Consider the following 20,210-nt stretch of genomic DNA (forward strand, 5'->3'; position numbering starts at 1 on the left):
TCACACGCAGAGGAGTTAAAATATAAAGACCTTTTGACACACTGACAGGAAGCACTTCATAGATTTCAGTTAAAAAGTTTATTTTGCTCGGACCAATCATCTGACTACAATTTCCTCTGATTGGTCACTGGGTCAGCAGGAAGCTGAGGTCACTTCCTGGGTCATACTCCACTGAAGGCTTCCCCCTAAAACAGCAAAAGAAGTATTGGTGTTACTGGTGTGCTCCCAGCTTGTGTGTGTGCGTGTGTGTGTGCGTGCGTGCGTGTGCGTGTGTGTTACCTGGTGAACAGCCTGGCGCTGGTGGTTCCCAGCAGAGTGGCGGTGTTTCCCTCCACCAGCAGCATGGAGCCCTCCCTCAGACCCTGACACATGGAGGCAGAAACATGAAGATCTAATGGAAGCTGACATGAATCTGTGATGTGAATGATGTCAACATTGTGTTTCTGTTCTGTAATGTTTTAACTTGATTTAACTTTAACGTGTTTGTAACTGATGAACTCAATGATGACCAACTGTCTGTTATTCTGGGGGCTAATGCTAGGTTTCTACTGTTGGCAATTATCTAGTTAGCTCATCATGGTAATGATTGGATCTTTAATTAGAGCAGATAAAAACAGGTGTAAGGAAACGTGTGATTGTCATCAATGACACTCCAGCAGATCTTCCACAATAAAAGCATTCCTGTATGAGATGTGATGACTCACTGATGATGTCAATGAATCTACATTATACTGAAAATCTATAAACACGTTGAACATGTTTGATGTAAATACAGACAAGTCTCACCAGAACAGATGGAGTGTTCGGTTCTTCGTGGTACTGAGTGATCCGCTGCTCTCTGGTCTCCTGGCCAACAACAACAACAACGTGTTTAAATTGAATAAAATGTTTAAAAGGACTAAAATGATTAGTCCATTAATCAATGAGGTGATCGATAGGACTGATTTCTTTCTGTAGCTTCACTGACGTGATTTCATGTTTCTTCACTTCACTTGTTTATTACACCTGCAGGAGGAGCTCAGGTCATGGAGGGAGGTCACTGACATGACAGAGAATCAGCCAATCAGAAGGAGCTCAATTAGCAGCTGGTGTTACAAGGTGACATCATAAAAGAGCCACTTGGACATCCTCAGACATGCAAGTCTGTACGATCAGAAACTGATTTTTTTATCTGATGAGCTCATCAATCGCTTTCATGTTTCATCTCCCTGTGGCAAGTAATCAGTTACTCCAGCTGTTGATTACTCTGTTGACTCACGCCCATGTGGCGGCTCTTGGGGTCATGGTCCAGGTAGTGAGGGTTGATATTGAAGGGCACCAGGCCGATGGCGGAGAAGGACGGAGGGTATACGATGGGCATGTCGTTGGTGGTGTTGATGCTGACAGTCGCCACGTTGGTGCCGGCGCTCGAGCCCATATAGGGGACGCCATCCTACGGAGGAGGGAGGACAGGAAGGAGGAGGGAGGACAGGAGACAGTAGAAGACACAGGAGGGAGGACAGGAGGTGTGTAAATCTCTTTGTTAATTTAAATGATGACACTCGCTGTTTGCTGTCAGTCTCAGTGACAATAACCCTAACCCTTACATAGCGTGGGTGTGTCTTTACATAGTGTGGGAGTGTCCTTACATACTATGGGAGTGTTCTTACATGGTGTGGGAGTGTCCTTAGAGAGTCATTCAGGACACTTGTGAGCTCAGAGTTTTAGAGTCGTTAGGGCCACTTATGGGTCCGTAGACTCAGCTGGTTTCATGTGGGTTTCTAAGTCTAGGTGAGTCCAGGTGTGAATGGTTGTCAGGCTGTCTGAGGAGAGAACTCAGTTCTGTTTTGTAGGTGGTGATCAGTGATGTCTTAGTCCACCTCCTCTGTTCAAAGACGGTCATTCCAGTCTGACATAGATTGGATTCTTCCTCTTTCAAACCATCAGACTTCTCTGGACGACACATTCACATTGTCGTCCTCACAGGAATGATTTGTCTCCTTCAGATGTCAGTGGACAGCAGAGTCTGGACCTGAGGAGTCGGTCCTCCTGTGCTATGATATTCATTTATTAAGAGGTTGTTTTGTCTCCCCAGTGTACAAATCTGTGCAGTCCTGCTGCACCGAACTACAGAACTCTGTTCGTGTCTGGGCAGTGGCAGTTCTACACGGGGGCCTACAGGGGCCAGTGCCCCTGTAAAAATGTCCCTGGCCCTCGCTGTGGCCCACCCTGAGCTGACTGAATAATAAAATGAAAATAAAATAAATTGGTGAAATTATTACGATTTCATGCACTAGCACCAAAAGCAGAACTAATGTGACGCAGTGTTCTACACAGAGTAATTAGAGCGACACATCCAAACACTGCGTTGCCGGATGCGACATGAGAATAAGAACGGCAGCAAGAACTTTTGAAGAGAGGAGCTACTAATGTCTTGTTGCAAGAGGCGAAGGTAAACAAAACCATTTCATCTCATAAAGTGATTTGTTGCACGTAACCGTGTTACTGTGGTTCCTCACTTTGATAAGAAAATCAAGTTTGTAAATGTTTGGTCTCGCTATGTTTAAATATTGATGCAAACTCATCAAAGCAGAAGCAAATATCCAAATGTCAGTATCCTAGCTAGTTCTACACAGTGTTGTCACGTTAACCATATAACTTTATCAGTCTTGGCTGTTGCATTTCAATAAATAATATGTATAGTGTGTAAAGTAATCAACAGTATCTGCTGTGTAATGTAGGGAGGGATGGTTACTTGTGAAATGAGATGTATGCCTCTACGAAACATATCAAGGTATTTAGAGAGCTGAAGAGCTGGAGGGAGAGCCAGTGGAGTTGGTGGAGGTTGGAGAGAAGGCAGGTGATGGACACTGACACAGAGAGGGACATCCCAGAGGGTGAGGAGGAAGAGGAGGGTGAGGAGGAAGAAAACATACAGGGACAGAGGAGAACAGCAAGTGGATCTATGTGGATCAAGTACTGCACCATCAGGTTTGCGATGTAGAAAAGATGTTCTTGTTCAGGCCATTTGCAAAGCAGTGTCATTACAATTCATAGTACAGTGTGTCCATAAAATGGAACTTTCTGCCATAATTTATTTTTTGTGTCATTGATATGTGATTCTTATGGTGAAAAAAATTAACAAATACTTGGCTCATGCATAGATGAGTGAGTAAATAAATGTTGTTTGTAGTTGTGCCCTATGTTTACTGTGCATCTTTCCACAGATATCAGCAAGTCCAAGAACGATGTAGCAGTGCAGCCCAAGCTGAACATATTCTCAACCACTCTGATGGAGGGCAGGAGGTGGAGCTCTAGGCCAGACTGGTATGAAGGTTCAGGGGTCCATGCTCACCTTCTGCAGCATTGTCCTAAAGTATTTAATTTCTAATCTTTTGATGGTCCTATCTCATTGTTTCAACCAATGCGCTCTTTATGTACAAAATAGACTTTTGTATGATTTTAATGTAAAGCAAAATCAAAGTTTTAATGTTTAAGTGTCATTTGTTTCTGTTTTTAATGTGCCCCTCTGATTAAACAATGATCCCACCTTGGCCCCCCCAGTAAAATTTGTCTAGAACCACCACTGTGTCTGGGTTCTCAGAATGGACAGGGTTCTGCCTCAGTGTATTGGGTTTGAAGTGAACCAGGATATGATATTTATTAAAGATCCTCCTGAATCTCTCAGGTGTTAAGGAGACTTAAGAAATGACGATGTCATAAATTTAACCTCCACACCTGTGACCAATTACTCCTCACCTGAAACTGACCTCACCTGTCTTGTGTCTTCCTCATATGAAGCACACAGTGTGTGTGTGTGTGTGTGTGTGTGTGTGTGTGTGTGTGTGTGTGTGTGTGTGTGTGTGTGTGTGTTTGTCAGTCACCTCCAGCACTCTCCTCCTGATCTCTGTCACAAGCTTGTTGTCATAGAGACTCTTCAAAAGCCGGAAGGTGTTTCCTCCTCCTACATACACACACACACAACCATTTTACTTGACGTTCATGTTGCTCAGCCTACATTCAGACATTGCCGCTGTGTTCATCAGCTCTACTTTCACTTTTAAAATTTTCACACTTTAACTTGACGAGTTGTTGGATGTGAGGGACGTCTCATGTCATGTTTGTTGATGTCAGTTGTAACTGCTACTGTCCGTCTGTCTGTCTGTCCTCACCTACAAAAATGGCCTCAGCCTTCCTGACAGCACTGACCGGGTCTGAAGCCTCATGGATCCCATTCAGCTCATAACCTACAAAAGCCAATCACATTGAGAAAAGCAGAGTGGCTGCTTCATTAGGAAATGTTACTTTGCTAAGTCCACACAGTGTAGTACATATATATATATATATATATATATATATATATATATATATATATATATATATATATATATATATATATATATATATATATAATATAATATATGTATGTATGTATGTATGTATGTATGTATATGTATGTATACCATGACAGGACGTACCCAGGGAGGTGAACTTGTCCCTGGCTGTCTTGGTGTAGGCATCTCTGTCGTGGAGAGCGTACGGAACAAACAGAACCTTCTTCACATCTCTGAGCACACAGAACATGAACAGAGTGTCATTATCAGATTTTTTTTATATAAGCAACGTTATTATGATCAATATTGTGAAATTCCCCTGATGATGAAACCTTTAAAGGGTTTACTGATAACAGCTCATTAACACTGTAACAACTAGTTAACATGCTCCTGCCCACTCTCTCCACACCAAACTCCACTGAATAATCTGGTAATTTAGTGATCGTTTAGACCTTATTACAAGCCTGTTCAACCACGACTTTGCACATTTAAGATAAAGCTTTTCATTTAAACTATTAATAATAAACTGCTGTTCTGTGCCGAACTTTACCGCCCGATTCTTGACTCACAATGATTTTCTAACGTATTCATAGAGACGCGTACATCTGATAATGAGTAAGGAAATGTAAAATTTCAGGATTTTTAAAAGGAGTTCGTCCAAGAGAACTCGACCTGATCCTTCAAGTCTGCTCAGCGGCTACAGTGAACTTACTTTCCGAAGAAGTGTGAGATGTTCTGCTGACAGTGGTCCAGATACCCGCCACCGTGCAGCGTGGAGTTCGACACCAGCAGCAGCCTCCTCTTCATCTCTGAGCGCGCGCCCGCACACACACACACACTTATCTGAGCTGAGCCGAACCGAGCCCAGCCGTAGAGAGCGGGGGAAACCTGAAGAGGTTTTGCTACTCAGAGTCCAGAGGTCGGGGTCCACAGTCCGGCTGCGATGGTCTATGATCTGTAATAAACAGCGATAACACACACACACACACACACACACACACACACACACACACACTGCTTCAGTCAGATGACGTAGATCCTGTCTGCATTGTAATCCATAGATAACACATTAGTCTGATACAGAAGAAAACTTCTGACCACCTTCACTGTACCATCTGTCCCAAACTAAAACTTTATTTAAACTCCACTGAGCGGAAACAACTTCAGCACATCCGGCCCAGTTGTTTCAGAAAACAAGTATTATGAGCGATCCAACTGGAATGATACATTTTGACAGTCAACGACCAGTGACGTCATATACGCACCCGTGTGTAATACGTCCAATAATGTTTTACACATGAAATTGTATTAATCAAAAGTAATCCGCATCTAACAATAGCTGAAGTTCGGTGAAAGAGAAAAAATAAAAAAAAAAATACCACAAGAGTAAAATAAAAAATGTGCTCAGCCTAATAATAATAATAATAATAATAATAATAATAATAATAATAATAAACATTATTATCATTTAATGTGACTCTGTGTGTCTGCACACACACTTGGTTCTGTCGAGTGCCTTCAGTTTGTTTTTCAGTCATTTGAGAGCAGTGACGTGGTGAGACCACCAGGAGGCAGCACAGCGTCACACAGCAGCGGAGGAGAGGAGTACACCAGATCTGTATTATCGGTACAGACAGCAATAAACATGCACTGTGTGTGTGTGTGTGTATGCGTGTGTGTGTGTGTGCGTGCGTGCGTGCGTGCGTGCGTATCACTGGTTTCATGATAATGAGACTACTGAGATGGAATAATCCTGTTCATGTCCCAGTCTGTGCTGATGACCACTGTGAAACATCTGAGCTGTAGGAATATATAAAATACAGGCTAACACGGTGTGTGTGTGTGTGTGTGTGTGTGTGTGTGTGTGTGTGTGTGTGTGTGTGTGTGTGCGTGTGTGTGTGTGTATACACTTGTGAATTTGTCTGACCTGTAACGCAGTACTAGTACTCAGTATTGGTCCCCATGTCATCAGATGCAGCTCCACAGAACCAGCTGCGGTGGGCGGGGCTTAACCACATCTGGATGAAAAACATCTGGGCTCCTGTCTGAGTGTTTCTACATGAGAGTCTGTCTGTCTGTCCGACCGACCGACGGACCGAGCACCGACGGACTGACCGAGCTGCCTCGTGTGTCCCCCCGACTGATGATGGCCCGGTGCCGGACGTTTTGGACCGGGATCTTGGTCCTGCTGACGGCCGGTGAGTGCTGCTGTCCTCCGGGCTTCTCTGTCTCTCTGTGCCTCGGAGGGACGGCTTGATTTACACAGATTACATCCTTTGTTCAAGTAAAAAGCACAGTTACGTCAAAGTACTGCAGTACAAGTTAAACTTTCTTTATAATCTAACGTAAAGAACGGATGTATTTAGACTATAAGTACTTCATGTATGTAAAGTTAAAGTACTGTGATTAGTAATACTGACACATGAGTGTGAGAGCAGCCTCTTACTTTAAATACTTAATATATTCTTTACATGTACTGTTTAATATGCTCTACGTGTACTGTACCCTACATGCACTATATAGTGTACATGTACTATATAATATACTTGTACTGTATAGTGTACTTTTACTGTATAGTGTGCTGGTTGGTGAACGAAGGATCTCTTTCCTGTCTAACACAGAAACAGATTCTGTGACTCCACTGCAACAGTCACAAACTGAAGAGCAGCAGTATGGCTGCAGAGGTGGATCAGTGCTGAGTCATGGATGTATGTGGACATGTGGAACAGTGTCAGAGGTGGATATCTGATTCTTCTGATGAAAGCAGCTCAGAGGTGCATGAAGCCAGAAAACCTAAAAGACTCCATATTTATTATTATTATTATTATTATTATTATTATTATTATTATTATTATTATTATTATTATTATTATTATTATATACGACTGTCAGCTCTCCCTGTGTGTGGACAAGCAGGAGCATGTCAGCAAAAGGCTGTTTGATGGCAACATCAAGCACCAAAATGTTCAAATTATAGCGCACATTGAAAGGGATATATATATATATATATATATATATATATATATATATATATATATATATATATATATATATATATATATATATATATATATATATATATATATATATATATATTTACATATTAGGTGGGAATTTAAAGTAACAGGCTGGGACTTCTGCTTTTAGTCTGCTATCGCTTTCTTTATTCAGCTAACTCCTCTGTTATCAGTTCAACAGTTAACAAGCTGATGAACATTCTCAGTTAACGAAACAGTGAACGAGTCTTTGTATGAAGACTGTAGTGATACAGTATTCTGAAAGAAATGGGGACAGAACAACATCATGCTCAATGTTCAGTAAGAGCTGCTGTTCATGGAGCTTCTGCTGAGACTCTGGAGTCAAACCTGAATCTGCAGAACTGAAAACACTTGATGCAGCTGATGTTTGTTGCACATCATCTGCCTTCTGAAGGACATGAACAAAAACAAGCCAACAGATGCTAATGGGTTTCAGTCTGTCATCATGCTACAGGTGAACATCTCATTGTTGTGCAGTCATGTTGAATAACACGCTGCTCTGAGTGAATCAAAGATGGTGTCAATGTTAACATGTTAACATGTAGATGGAAGCAGCAGCGCTGCTGACTGAAGGAAGAGTCTTTAACTTCAGCTCACAGCTGAACATTCAAAATGTCTGACCGTCCTCAACACGTGTCATTAAAAAGAAACATTTATCTCACATCAACAAAGAGTGAGTGTGTCTGCAACATCTAATGAATACACACACACAGATATTTTTCAGTGCCAGTCTCTCTTCTCTCCAGTGTCTTAAGACAGCAGCAAGAAGCTACTGTGTGTGTGTGTGTGTGTGTGTGTGTGTGTGTGTGTGTGTGTGTGTGTGTGAGAGAGAGAGAGAGAGAGAGAGAGAGGGAGTCATCAGGCCATCACCACGTCACCTCACTATCCTCATTAACCCACACACTGGGCTGAATTAACAAGAAGGTCCAAATAATGCAGAATGAGTCAGAGACAGAGTTTCACAGAGTTTATAAAGTGTCTCCAACTCATCAACTCACTAAACTGACACATTTGTTAAGGGAGTCTGGGGACTTTCTCCACGGGGACAAAGAAGTCGCCTATATTGTTCCTGTTTAGTGTCTTTGTAACATGTGACATGTTTAGATCAATAACATGTTTCTTCTTTCATAAATGGAGTGTAAATGGTGAAATCAGTGTAAACAGTGTGTTCAAACAGCTGATCAATGTTGGCAGGTAAGACTTTAGCACTTTAGACACAGAAGCAGACAGGCTGGTACAGACATGCTGCCACAAACTGAGACAAACAACTTCAGCTTCTCATTTAATGCTGAATTTACAACAAGGACACAATGAGTTAGAATCTGTCAGAGACACAGTTTCACTATGTTATAAAGTTTGTTTTAACTCAACAACTCTTAAAATAACTACATTTGTTAAGGGAGTCTGGTGATGATGTTGTGGATCAGTTAAACTGTTGATGTTGATTTTCCTTCAAGTACTTTAAACCAAGTATTACATATGAATGTGTATGTGTTTGTGTGTGTGTGTGTGTGTATATGTGTGATAGTGAAGCAGAGTAAACAGAAGAGAATCTCTGCATATGTGTAACAGTTGCGCATGTGTTGGTGTTAGATGTGGGTTTGCGTGTGTGTCCAGGAAGAAATTGAAGCCAGCAGTGAGCTGTGTTCAGAGCCAAGCTAGCATCCACAGCTCCGCCCTCAAAGGCTCATGGGAAATCTGAGAGCTCCATGCTGCCCAGAGGAGGTGCTCACTATCATAGACTCTCTCTCTCACACACAAAGTGTGTGCTGATTCTAATTAAACTGAGCATTTGGCTATTTACTTCTACGACTGTTTGGATGAAACATCTGTATTGACTTCTCTGTGTGTGTGACAGAGTTAATTAAGTATTGTGTGTTTATGTGTACAGTATCTTATATGTGTACACAGTATATATAATCATAGTATGGTTGGGTTGAGTGTGTAATTGAGTCCATGTTTAAGAAGTGTATGTGTGTGTGTGTGTGTGTGTGTGTGTGTGTGTGTGTGTGTGTGTGTGAGGGGGGGAGTGTGTGTGTGTGTGTGTGTGTGTGAGGGATCAGACCCAGATGACACAGAGATGACAGTTAAACCAAAATAACCCCCCCCCCCCATACACACACACACACACACACACACACACACACACACACACAGAAGTCACTACAGATGTTTCATCCAGCTGACAGAAACATTTAACTGACATTAACTGAGATGACGTCACCACTGACATAGGTGCACACTTTAATACTGATGAAGATGATGAAGATGATGATCCAGGTGTGGTCCTTTCCGTCACCTGTGTAATATACCATATGTAGACTTACACAGTAGTAATAGAGTATCTCTGCTCTGCAGGTGATCCAGGTGTGGTCCTCTCCTTCAGTCACCTAAGCTTCAACCTGTGTAAGTGGTGTGAGGCGTCCAGTCCTCAGTGCAGAGACAGTGTGTGTTTCAGTAACTGCAGCCTGTCGTCATTCTGCACTGTCACTGATGAGATCTGCATTGCCATATGGTGAGTATGAGTCATACCACGTTATTAATCAATGAATGTGATCAGTACCACTTATACAACCTGTCAATCAATTCATATGGTACTTCTCATTTACATGACCTATTCGTTATTAATATTTGATTAATCATAGTCTGAAGTCTGATCTGACATTGACTGAACATCTGTGAGCTGTTCCTTTAAAGTTGTCTGTAAGTAGTCTGCAACTATATTTCTGTTATATTTGCTAAAATTGTCATCATGATCTGACAACAGAATAAGATACAGGTCAGCTGTCTGTGGCTCCACCCAGTGTCTTTAATTTGATATGCAAGAATCCACCACTCCCAGCTAAATAAAACCAGAGCCAAGGGGCGTGTCTGAGAAGTGTCAATCATACTCATGCATGTGCTGCCTCCCTCCCTCAAGCAGTGCGTACTCGGCAGTGCCCCTCCCCTGTGCAGATGCAGTGCCTGCTGTCACCTGGTCAGATACTTTCAAGCCCAAACTGTAAACAATGGCGGAGAACAGACAACAACAACTGAGCAGAAACATGCCCCACCATTGCCCGCATCAAAGAGAAGAAATAGGAAAACTGACAAAGAAAAGCAGAGTAAAAACACAGAATTGAATCGAGCCAGAGAGAAAACAAGGATAAATAACGAAGCGTTATTTCAGAGGTGGAGGAGCTGCAGAGTTTGTAAGAACTCAAGAACGATGCAGAGTTAGCTTAGCTTTACTGCAGAGTTAGGGCTGCTTTGTATATTGTAGCGAGCGGCAGCAATACGAAGTAGGCAGAGGTTATGTTGACAAGCTCCAACCAGTGCTTCGCCATTTATTTAATTAACACACACATAATGCTAGCAAACCAGCAACATATAACTGGGGCAATTTACCACCTCACTCACAGTGCAAGAACCACCCCCCCAACTGTCCATAAAAAAGTCGATGCCTGTCAGTCATGATGAGTTGCGTCCCGCCACCTCTCTGCTGTGTCTGCAGCTGAGCACTGTGGGCCGAATCAATGCATGTCTCTCTCCCCGGGCGGGGAGAGTTATCAAATAATAGCTGGTGCGTTTATTTGTTTCAGTCACTTAACAGACCAGGCGTTTATTTGGGACAGGCGTTTAATTCCTTCCTCATAAAAATCCGGGATGAAAATATCACAAACTTCGCCAGCCTATCGGCGAATTCTCTGCCATCCTTCTGCAAGTGAAGTTCCTCCCTCCACTTCCTCCCTCCACCAGGCAGCCTGGCCCTGTCGCTGTCCTCCTCGAACAGACGCTGAAGCTCAGTTTGATTTTTTTGGCAATCTCTCACATTTTTGACTGCGTCATCAGAGAAACGTCTAGGCGCAGCAAATAAATAAATAAATATAAAAAATGGCCGTCCATCGGCCCATTATTGATCGGCCCACTGGGAAAAATTCCGGTACTCCCGATGGCCAGTCCACCCCTTCAATAGCAGTTTTTTACGCACGAGCTTGTGCTTTTGTTTAGGGGCACAAAAAAATATTTGCACCATGATGTTACACTACTGGCCAGTGACATTTGCTGCCTCTGCCCCCTTCTCTCCCTCAACTACAGCAAACTCCACAGTTTCCCCATCTCTTAACACTGTAAAAGTATTTCTTCGGGCCGTCAGTTTTGATGGCTGTCTGGTGTCCAAAATGTTCTCTTTTGTGTCATTCCTATTTCTGACCAATATAGCGAGTGGCAGCAATGAGGAGTAGGCAGAGGCTATGTTGACAAGCTCCAACCGGTGCTTCGCCATTTATTTAATTTTGTGTTCTAACCATAAAACTAAGATGGCGGCGGTTACAGTAATACTCGCAGTAGCGCATATCGCCGTTAGATGTTGAAGTCAAGCTAAGTAGCTTGTTGATAAATCTAGCTTGTTAGCTTGTATGCTAATTCCAGTGTCTAGCTTTGTCTTTATTGCTACTAGTTAGCAAACGTGTCTTCAGACATAAGAAATCAGGGCTTATGGTGTTGTTGTTATTTTGAGTGTGACATCTGGTTATCTGGCGTCCTCTATTACCATGGTTACAAGCCTGCTCATGCAGGCTCCCCTGAGGCAGGGTGGCAGCAGCAGAGAGGAAGAAGGAGGGACCTACGAGCTGTATCATTCAAATGTCCTGGCAAAGTCCACTTCATTTTCAAAACTCCAGACTGCAGCTTTAATAGAACTGCTCCCCCCACTACTCTTCCTGACTGCTCTCCACTGCAGTTGGTCGGTTGGTTTTGTTAGTTAGTTGGTTAGTTGGTTGGTTGATGTCTCAAGGTATAATGCATAGATTTGATTGAAATATATAATCATAAATCATATAATACGCAGAAGAAAGCAACTTGATACTAAATTTTAACTGACCATGTCTTCAACTGGACATAAAAGAACATCATTCTCAGTGAAGTTCTGATGAATGAGAGCAAGCTGATCCACTGACTGAGCCTCACTCACATGTTGTTCCTCTGTTACTGCAGGAGGAAGACCAACGATACCATGACAGTGCATACTATGTGTCATAACCCCACTCTGCCACTAGAGGGTATCGACCCCAGGCTGCTGCTGAACTTCACCTCCAGAGAGTGTCACATGACCCCACAGCCGGCAGACGACGGTGTCATGATGGTCTGTGGCTGCCACGGAGAACACGAGTGTAACGACAAATTGATGTTCGACAAGGGAGCCAACGGTGAACACATGATGGAGGGATGATGGAGGGTTGAGGAGAGGGAGGGATGATGGATGAACAGATGGATGAATGGATGAAAAATGGATGAACAAATGGATGAACAGAATGATGAATAGATGGATGAATGGATGAACAGATGGATGAACAGATGGATGAACAGATGTCAATACTGTCTCTATCTCTCAGGGTTCTCTAAACTGCAAAGTAAGGATGTGATCCCGGTGGTCATGGTCAGTCTGGTTCCTCCTGTGCTCATTGCCATTGTTGCCACTGCCACCTTCTACCTCTACCGCACTCGCCACCCTAACAAGCCAGACCCTCCTGTACGCCCTGGCTGGCCCACCAAACACACGCCAGAGCTGTACCAGGCCTTCAACCTGCCCTGTGTGGATGTAGGGGCTCGGAGGGATGGTGGAGGAGGTGTGATTGGTCCTGGTGAAGTGGAGGAGTCTAATGCCAAACATCCCAACAGTGACATCATCAGTACAACAATCGACTGGCAAGGCCAGCAGACTGAACCCCTGCCTATCAAGCTGGAGGTCCTGGTGGGAAAGGGGCGCTTCGCAGAGGTGTGGAGGGCATGCCTGCTGCAGGGGGAGACAGGTGGAGTCAACACCTATGAAACGGTGGCGGTGAAGGTGTTTCCTGCTTTGGAGTATGCCTCCTGGAGGAATGAGTGCTCCATCTTCTCCGACCCCAACATGGAGCATGAAAATGTGGTTAGGTTCCTCGCCGCTGAGGAGAGAGGCCTGCTTGGCTACACCCACAGGAAGTACTGGCTGGTTCTGGCCTATTATAGCCTCGGGAACCTGCAGGACTTCCTCACAGCAAACACGCTCAGCTGGGGGGAACTTGTTGCCATGGCAGCCAGCATTGCTAAGGGGTTAGCTCATCTCCATAGTGACACAGCGCTCAGTGGGGCTTCTAAGGTAAGATCAGTCTGTTAGCTGTGGACGCTCAGTTCACTTAATACTGACATCATGAGAGAGAAAACTTCCTGTGTTTGTTCTTCACCTGCTGCTGTCAGAGTTTTTGATGGTGCTTGTTGTTGGGTGCCTGTGTTGCTGTAGATTCCAGTTGCCCATCGGGACCTGAAGAGCAGTAACATAGTGATGAAGAGCAGGATGGAGTGTGCTCTGTGTGACTTTGGTTTGGCATTGAGACTAGACCTCTCCCTCACAGTTGACGATTTCGCCAACAGTGGACAGGTAACTGGACAGATGCAGTTAGTTAATGTTGAAATATGTTACACAGTTTGTAATCTGATTGGCTGCTGTTTGTGATCCTTTCCAGGTGGGGACAGCTCGCTACATGGCTCCTGAGGTTCTGGAGTCCAGGGTGAACCTGGAGGACCTGGAGGCCTTTAAACAGATGGATGTGTACTCTATGGCTCTGGTCCTGTGGGAAATGGCATCCCGCTGCATCATCATCGGCGGTACGAGCTCCTCCATGCTTCTACATTATATATGTTTATTCTTATCTGAATTGAGAATAAAGGGGCAGAACTGAGAGTTGTCCAAAGAGACCTACAAGACAAGACTGTCCCTGCAGCTCCCCTAGTGCCACTGGCAGGTTCCACTTTTCTCTCCATCACGAGATGGATTGGAACCCAAGACAGTTGCTGATGTCCTCATCCAGCTTTTTTTTTTTTAGAACTTTATTTTCAGTATCATATGTAACTGAACCATATCATCAGTTACATTTGCTTTGATTGTTTGATGTGACAAGATAGGAAAAACAAAGAGAAATGGAAAAAAGTGGTAAAATAAGATGAAATAAAAGATGATGCATATAATTGCTGCGGTCAGCAGGATTTGTAATAAGTAGTTTGCAGCTCTTCCCTTTATTACTTGGGGTTTTACCCCCAATACAGCAATCAGTGGGTCTTTGGGGACGTTAGCATGAAAAACTTTATATACCTCATCCCAAAATGGCCTCCATTTAGAGCATGCCCAGAATATGTGTAAATGATTACCTGTGTGTGCTCCACAATTTCTCCAACATTTGTTACTGTGTGTTGGGCCCATTTTTGCCACTATATGTGGTGTTCAAAAATATCTATTGAAAACTTTCCACTTGAATTCCCTCCATGTGTTTGAGCTGGTTACCAAAGGCGCTTCAGTGCAAGTTCCCTCCCAGTCTCCCCTCCATATCGCTTGTTGCATCTCAACCTCCCATCTCTCTTTAATTTGTACTGAATTATTTGGATTCAAGTAAAAATTCCTGGTAAAATCTGGAGATTACTTTTGCCCCATCATTTGTAAATGTAAATTTGTAAAATGCATCAGAAATTCCTGTGGAATTTACAATTTTGGCCCAATCTTTCTGTGTCTCAGTTGTAGATACCTGAAAATGTCAGTTTTGGGAGGAGGAACTTATTCCTTAATTTTGCAAATGGCTTCATAGTGCCCTTCTCACATAATTGATGGATACATTTAAGTCCATATTCCGACCATCTTTTAAATCCTAAATCTAATTGGGCAGGTGTGGCATGCTTGTCAGTAAAGAAATTAGTCTAGTCTGGGTAGTTTAAACAAGGATTATATTTCTTTCCAGGTCTTTAGGGTGGACTGGTCCACTCTCCCATCTCAGTGTTTTTCAGAGAGACATCTAGAAAGGGTTGTTGACATTGTGAATCTATGAGGTCCCTGAGCTGTGCTGTCAAAGGTTTTAGTTGTGCTGCCCAAAAGTAATATCTAAGATGTGGGAGTCCTAGTCCTCCTATCTTTCGGAGAGTTGAAAAGTTTTAAGTCTGACCTTTGGAAGTTTCCCTTGCCAAATGAATCTGGAGAACAGTCGGTCTAGCTTTTCAAAGGTGCATTTAGGTATCTCTAATGGTAGCATCTGAATGACGGGATTATCTCCTGTAGCTCCTTCTTTCATAGGATCATCTAATTATTTAGTCATTGAATCTTAGAGTTCAGTTAGTTTGATGTCTTTCAGGTAATGCATTAACTGTTTATCATCAGAGCAGGTATACATGTTTTGGTATAAATCCTTATAGAAATCTGCAAATGATTCAGCAATTTCATCTGGCTTTGTAAGAAAGGTGTTTGGTTTTTTAGATTTTGACTTTTGTGCGATATTTGACTATTACCATTTCCTTAAATGAAAAGCCAACAATTGTCTTGCGCTTTCCATGTTCACAGAGTTTTTGCTTTCCGCCCTCAATCTCGTCAGAAATGACATTTTTTAAGTTTCTCCACGCTTCTTTATTCGCACTCTCTAATTCTTTTTGTCTGGCTTCTTATCTTTTCTTTTTGGCATTCGAACACAATAATACAGCCACTAATATAGGCTTTGGCACAATCCCATTAAACAAGTGGTGATACTTCTGGAGTGGATTTGTTTCTAGGCAGGTCCGTAGCCACTATTGAGGACACCGAGGTCATGTCCTCCGTATTTTTTTTTCATTAAATATTGTTTCAGTTGCATTTTCATTTTTCCCCTACATTTTAGCGAGTAAAGATGTAAACATAAACCCGAAAAACCAAATATGTAAAGCCCAACTTATTATCATGATATATTTGACTCATTAAAACCGATAGTAAACACGGTCGTGACATGACTGCAGGTCTATTTTTAGAACAGCGACTGAATGAAAGAATTGTAATAAGCTAAGAGAATGAGAAAAATAGTGAACTAGCCTACAGATGCAACAGATAGCCAATAGAGATGTTAACCTGTAACCTACTGTAAATGTAGCCTAGGCTGAAAAATGAAAGAATATTTTAGGCCATGTTCAGTCACAGTATGAATTATCCATCAATAATATTATTTAGATGTTTGGATGGATAAGTAATAATGTGACTAAACATGGCATTAAAATATTAGCTCAAAATGTAGTAATCATGACTCAGTAGTATACTTAAATATTTAATTAAAAAAATTCAACAGAGGATGAGACAGGAGATAGATGAAGAGGTTGGTGGATATGGGTTAAATGTGTATTTAATGAATTCTTTATATCATTGCATGACAGAAGAAGCCTGAGCAAGATCTTCACCTTTATCTTCTCTCTCTCTCACCAAACACTTAATGTATACAGTTACAGATCATCTTAGTTGTAGCTTTTTGTGAGGCAGCAAAACCACACACACACACACACACACACACACACACACACACACACACACACACACACACACACACACACACTCAAATACTTCCGATTGTCGATTGTCTGCCGAATGTTGACCTCGGTATATGACAAATCCTGGGTACGGCCCTGTTTCTAGGTAGAGTTTTAGTTCAGTCTTCAGTCTTCAGTTAAGAAAGGTGAAAAAATTCTCATCATTCAGGAGAGATGTGTTTAACCTCCACAGCCTGGAAGTTGGCTTGTGTCCCAAATCCCAGGACATCAGCAGGGGGTCAGGATTAACTACTTGATAGTTCTATTCTATTCTATTCTATTCTATTATGATGTATTTCGGACTTGGGAGTAAAGAAATGATAAAGTCTAGAATAAGACTGATGTCTAGTAGAATAAGTCTTTACAGTTGGAGAATTTCTCTCTCTCTCTCTCTCTCTCTCTGTCTCTCTCTCTCTCTCTCTCTCTCTCTCTATCTATATATATATATATATACACACACACACACACACACACACACACACACACACACACACACACACACACACACACACACACATACGACCGAACCAAACATTTCTCTCTTGAGAGTGGTGTTTTTGGAGCAGGTTGTCTGTCCAGGCTCTGTGACATGACGCAGTTAAAGTCCTGAACTATTCTTTAACAAAAAATTGAAAATATTTTTTTTGAAGACTGGGTCATCCTCATTTGGAGCATAAATATTCATTACAGATATCCCAGTCCCATCAATGATTCCATTTACTATAATATATCTGTCCTCAGTGTCCTTATAAGTTACTGTGGCTGTAAAATGTACTGACCTGTGCCCTAAGATAGACACTCGTCTCTTTTTCTCCTCCATATCTGGGAATTGGGTCTCCTGTAGAAATGCAATTTGACATCCTGCTTGTCTCAGCTGGTTTAAAACATTCTTTCTTTTGACAGGGCTGTGGGGTCCTCTAACATTATAATTTATTATTTTAAGTGATCCCATAATATATACGTATACATTCTAATTTAATAGCGGTTAGCGCCCTCTCTCTCTTATAGCAGTTTCTGGTCTCCAGCAGCTGCGAGTCGATTACCGAGTGCAGTAGAGTTCCGCAGCTCAGTGAATATCATTACTGCGGGACTCTACTGCACTCGGTAATCGACTCGCAGGGCTTCCCCACAGTAAGGAGGCTTCTCGGGTGGTGAGATTTGTTTATCTTTTCCAACAAATCCGGCAACGATATCAAATGTTTGATGTGTTGAAATATGTGCTGGGACCCTGTTTGTAATGTTGCTGAAGTTTGGTGCTGTTCTGAGCATTATTTGTGGCTTTTTGATGGCGATTTATACTTGGACCCATTTACTGCAGCGTATTGTTGTTGTGCGGTTGTTTCTGAGGATGCTAAAACTACGTAAGCTAGCGGTCTGCAAACTTTATCTCTTGAGGGGGAGTCGTACTCGGTGTCACTGTGTGTTAGAACATGGATTAAACTTACACTGGAATATCCCTTTAACTTCTGAACACTCTGCTGTGTTCACCAGCTGTTCTGACCGTCTGTTTGCTGTTTGTTGCGAACTTTGACTTTTTACAGCTTTGTGTCTGAAAACAACATGATGAGAAAAAAATGTATGAATATGTTGTGTCTGTTTGTGTGTTTGTGTGTGTGTGCGCAGAGGTGAAGAGTTATGAGCCAGCGTTTGGCTCTAAGGTCTGTGAGCAACCCTGTGTGGACAGCATGAGAGACCTGGTGCTGAGAGACAGAGGACGACCAGACATCCCAACAGCATGGACACGACATCAGGTCAGAGACAGACAGAGACATGTACATGCACAGATACATACAGAAACAGATACAGACAGACACAGAAACAGACAGACAGGAGGACAGAGACTTCTCCTTGCATAACTGCAGCATTTTGTTCCTCATAAGTGTCCAAAGACAGTTACAGTTACTTTGTTACTGTTGTTTGGTCCTGTAATGTTGCTTTGTGGGACATTTATCTGTATTAGTTGAGTGAAGGACCTGTGCAGTTATCAGACTGTCAGACCGACACGCCCTTGATACACGAGCCGGCTTGTCCATTCACACTGGTTGTGTTTGCCATTGCTGCTCCTCTGATTCTACCTTCAGAGGCAGATCAGCGCTAGAGCGAGATTTCACCCTTCGTTGTCTCTGAGACTCTCACACTGAGGAGGAGGCTGAGAATTGGTGCAGGATCCCGGCATTCAAACAGCAGCATGAATGGGGCTAGTGAAACAGTCTGCTGTCTGACTCTAAGTGTCTGCTGTCTTCCAGGGGATGAGTGTGTTCTGCTCCACCATAACTGAGTGCTGGGATCACGACCCTGAGGCCAGACTGACAGCTCACTGTGTGGTGGAGCGCTTCACCGACCTGCAGGAGGAGGAACAGGAGGACCAGGAGGAGGAGCAACAACTGGAGGAGGAACCACAGCGAGAGGCTAGTGGAAAGGAAGACGAAAGGCGAGAAAAGGACTCAGAGACACCAGACAACGATCTGTTTGTCTCCGCAGCTGCTTTCTCATCCTCCTCTTCCTCCCTCCAGAGCCCACAGACAGACTCACAGACAGATGAGGTATCAGCAGTCAACTCCGAGCCATGAACTCACTTTAGAACCAATCAGAAGTAAGCAGGTGATCATGTGATGAGACCTGTGGACATCATTCATGTTCTGCTGGCAGAGACTGACTTTGTGGGAGCTGGTCTCCTTGTTGTTGAATATCTCTTGTTATGATCTTTATTATAACCTCCATTAGTACACAAAGACACGTTCCCTGTGTTTGAAATAAGATTTTCATCATGTTGAAGAAATAATTCAGTCCTGTGGAGTAGTTTGCTGTACTGATGTGTTTATTCAAAGAATACCGATAAACTGGTGGATTGACAGGCACAGAGCGGATCTGAGCCAGTGAGTGGACCCAGAGCAAACGAAACTGCAGCATTTTATACAGCAAGGACTCAGAAGGACAAATGGCAGGTTCAAACAATGGGTAAACAAAAGGCATGCAAAAGGAGGGTCGGCTCTTTGGAGAGTGTGAGCATCAGGGATCAAACCAGGTCCTTTGACTAAGTGGTGTTACACAGTTGTGTATCTGCAGGGTGCAGGAAACAAACATTTAGGTCTGGAGGTCAAAGGGCTCCAAATGTGTATTTTCTTCCTCAATCATCAAACTGGAGCTGATCTGAGGGGCTGTCCACATGGAAACGGTTTTTGTGTAAACACACATTTTGCATCGTTTTGGCCAACTGTCCACACGGAGCGTGAAAACACACTTTTTTGAAAACGGGTCTCAGGGTGGAAAAATCCGAAAATGCAGCCCTCCCGTTTTCATGTGCATGGCGAATCTGCATACTTTCCGAAACGATGATGCCATCGCCCCACCCCTCCACCTCTAGCCTTGACCTCTGAGCCCCACAACGTCTCATAACAACAATAACAACAATGGCGGCGTACATGCTTGTGTTCGTGTTTCTTCCAACTTACTCGCCTTGTAGATGAGTGTGAGTCGCAGCAGCAGCCTGAAGTGATGCCAAGGAAGACAGGGACAAAAGATTGTTTTGGTACGTGTGGGC

At 43.0% G+C, this 20,210-nt stretch overlaps 2 protein-coding genes across 3 annotated transcripts; one reads left to right on the forward strand and one right to left on the reverse strand.

The window, feature by feature from the left end:
• Positions 1-59: 59 nt before the first annotated feature.
• Positions 60-16,647, reverse strand: si:dkey-69o16.5 (uncharacterized protein LOC100149419 homolog). 2 transcript variants are annotated; one of them, XM_037109222.1, is made up of 9 exons: positions 16,629-16,647; positions 5,026-5,151; positions 4,458-4,546; positions 4,152-4,226; positions 3,864-3,943; positions 1,259-1,432; positions 787-846; positions 280-362; positions 60-185 (listed from the first exon to the last, which is right to left on the reverse strand). In XM_037109222.1, exons 2-9 carry the CDS (start codon positions 5,118-5,120, stop codon positions 125-127), a joined length of 717 nt encoding a protein of 238 aa, XP_036965117.1. In that variant the 5' UTR covers positions 5,121-5,151; positions 16,629-16,647; the 3' UTR covers positions 60-124. The 2 variants fall into 2 exon arrangements, with proteins under 2 accessions (XP_036965117.1, XP_036965116.1); XM_037109221.1 differs by lacking the exon at positions 16,629-16,647 and having other exon boundaries at positions 5,026-5,250.
• On the forward strand, positions 6,287-19,468 carry tgfbr2l (transforming growth factor beta receptor-like). Its single transcript, XM_037109216.1, has 8 exons — positions 6,287-6,511; positions 9,710-9,866; positions 12,326-12,537; positions 12,724-13,466; positions 13,608-13,745; positions 13,831-13,972; positions 18,293-18,420; positions 18,916-19,468. Exons 1-8 carry the CDS (start codon positions 6,373-6,375, stop codon positions 19,237-19,239), a joined length of 1,983 nt encoding a protein of 660 aa, XP_036965111.1. The 5' UTR covers positions 6,287-6,372; the 3' UTR covers positions 19,240-19,468.
• Positions 19,469-20,210: the final 742 nt, after the last annotated feature.

This window comes from Acanthopagrus latus, chromosome 9, assembly GCF_904848185.1.
Source record: "Acanthopagrus latus isolate v.2019 chromosome 9, fAcaLat1.1, whole genome shotgun sequence".
In the NCBI taxonomy this organism is placed as follows: Eukaryota; Metazoa; Chordata; class Actinopteri; order Spariformes; family Sparidae; genus Acanthopagrus; species Acanthopagrus latus.

Excerpts from the sequence above, each read along its gene's own strand:
- si:dkey-69o16.5 (XM_037109222.1), bottom strand. The coding sequence starts at position 5,120 with ATGAAGAGGAGGCTGCTGCTGGTGTCGAACTCCACGCTGCACGGTGGC. Across the intron at positions 4,547-5,025 it reads ATCTCACACTTCTTCGGAAA|AGATGTGAAGAAGGTTCTGT; the intron begins GTAAGTTCACTG and ends CTGTGTGCTCAG. Across the intron at positions 4,227-4,457 it reads GGACAAGTTCACCTCCCTGG|GTTATGAGCTGAATGGGATC; the intron begins GTACGTCCTGTC and ends TGGCTTTTGTAG.
- tgfbr2l (XM_037109216.1), top strand. The coding sequence starts at position 6,373 with ATGAGAGTCTGTCTGTCTGTCCGACCGACCGACGGACCGAGCACCGAC. Across the intron at positions 9,867-12,325 it reads GAGATCTGCATTGCCATATG|GAGGAAGACCAACGATACCA; the intron begins GTGAGTATGAGT and ends CTGTTACTGCAG. Across the intron at positions 13,746-13,830 it reads ATTTCGCCAACAGTGGACAG|GTGGGGACAGCTCGCTACAT; the intron begins GTAACTGGACAG and ends GATCCTTTCCAG.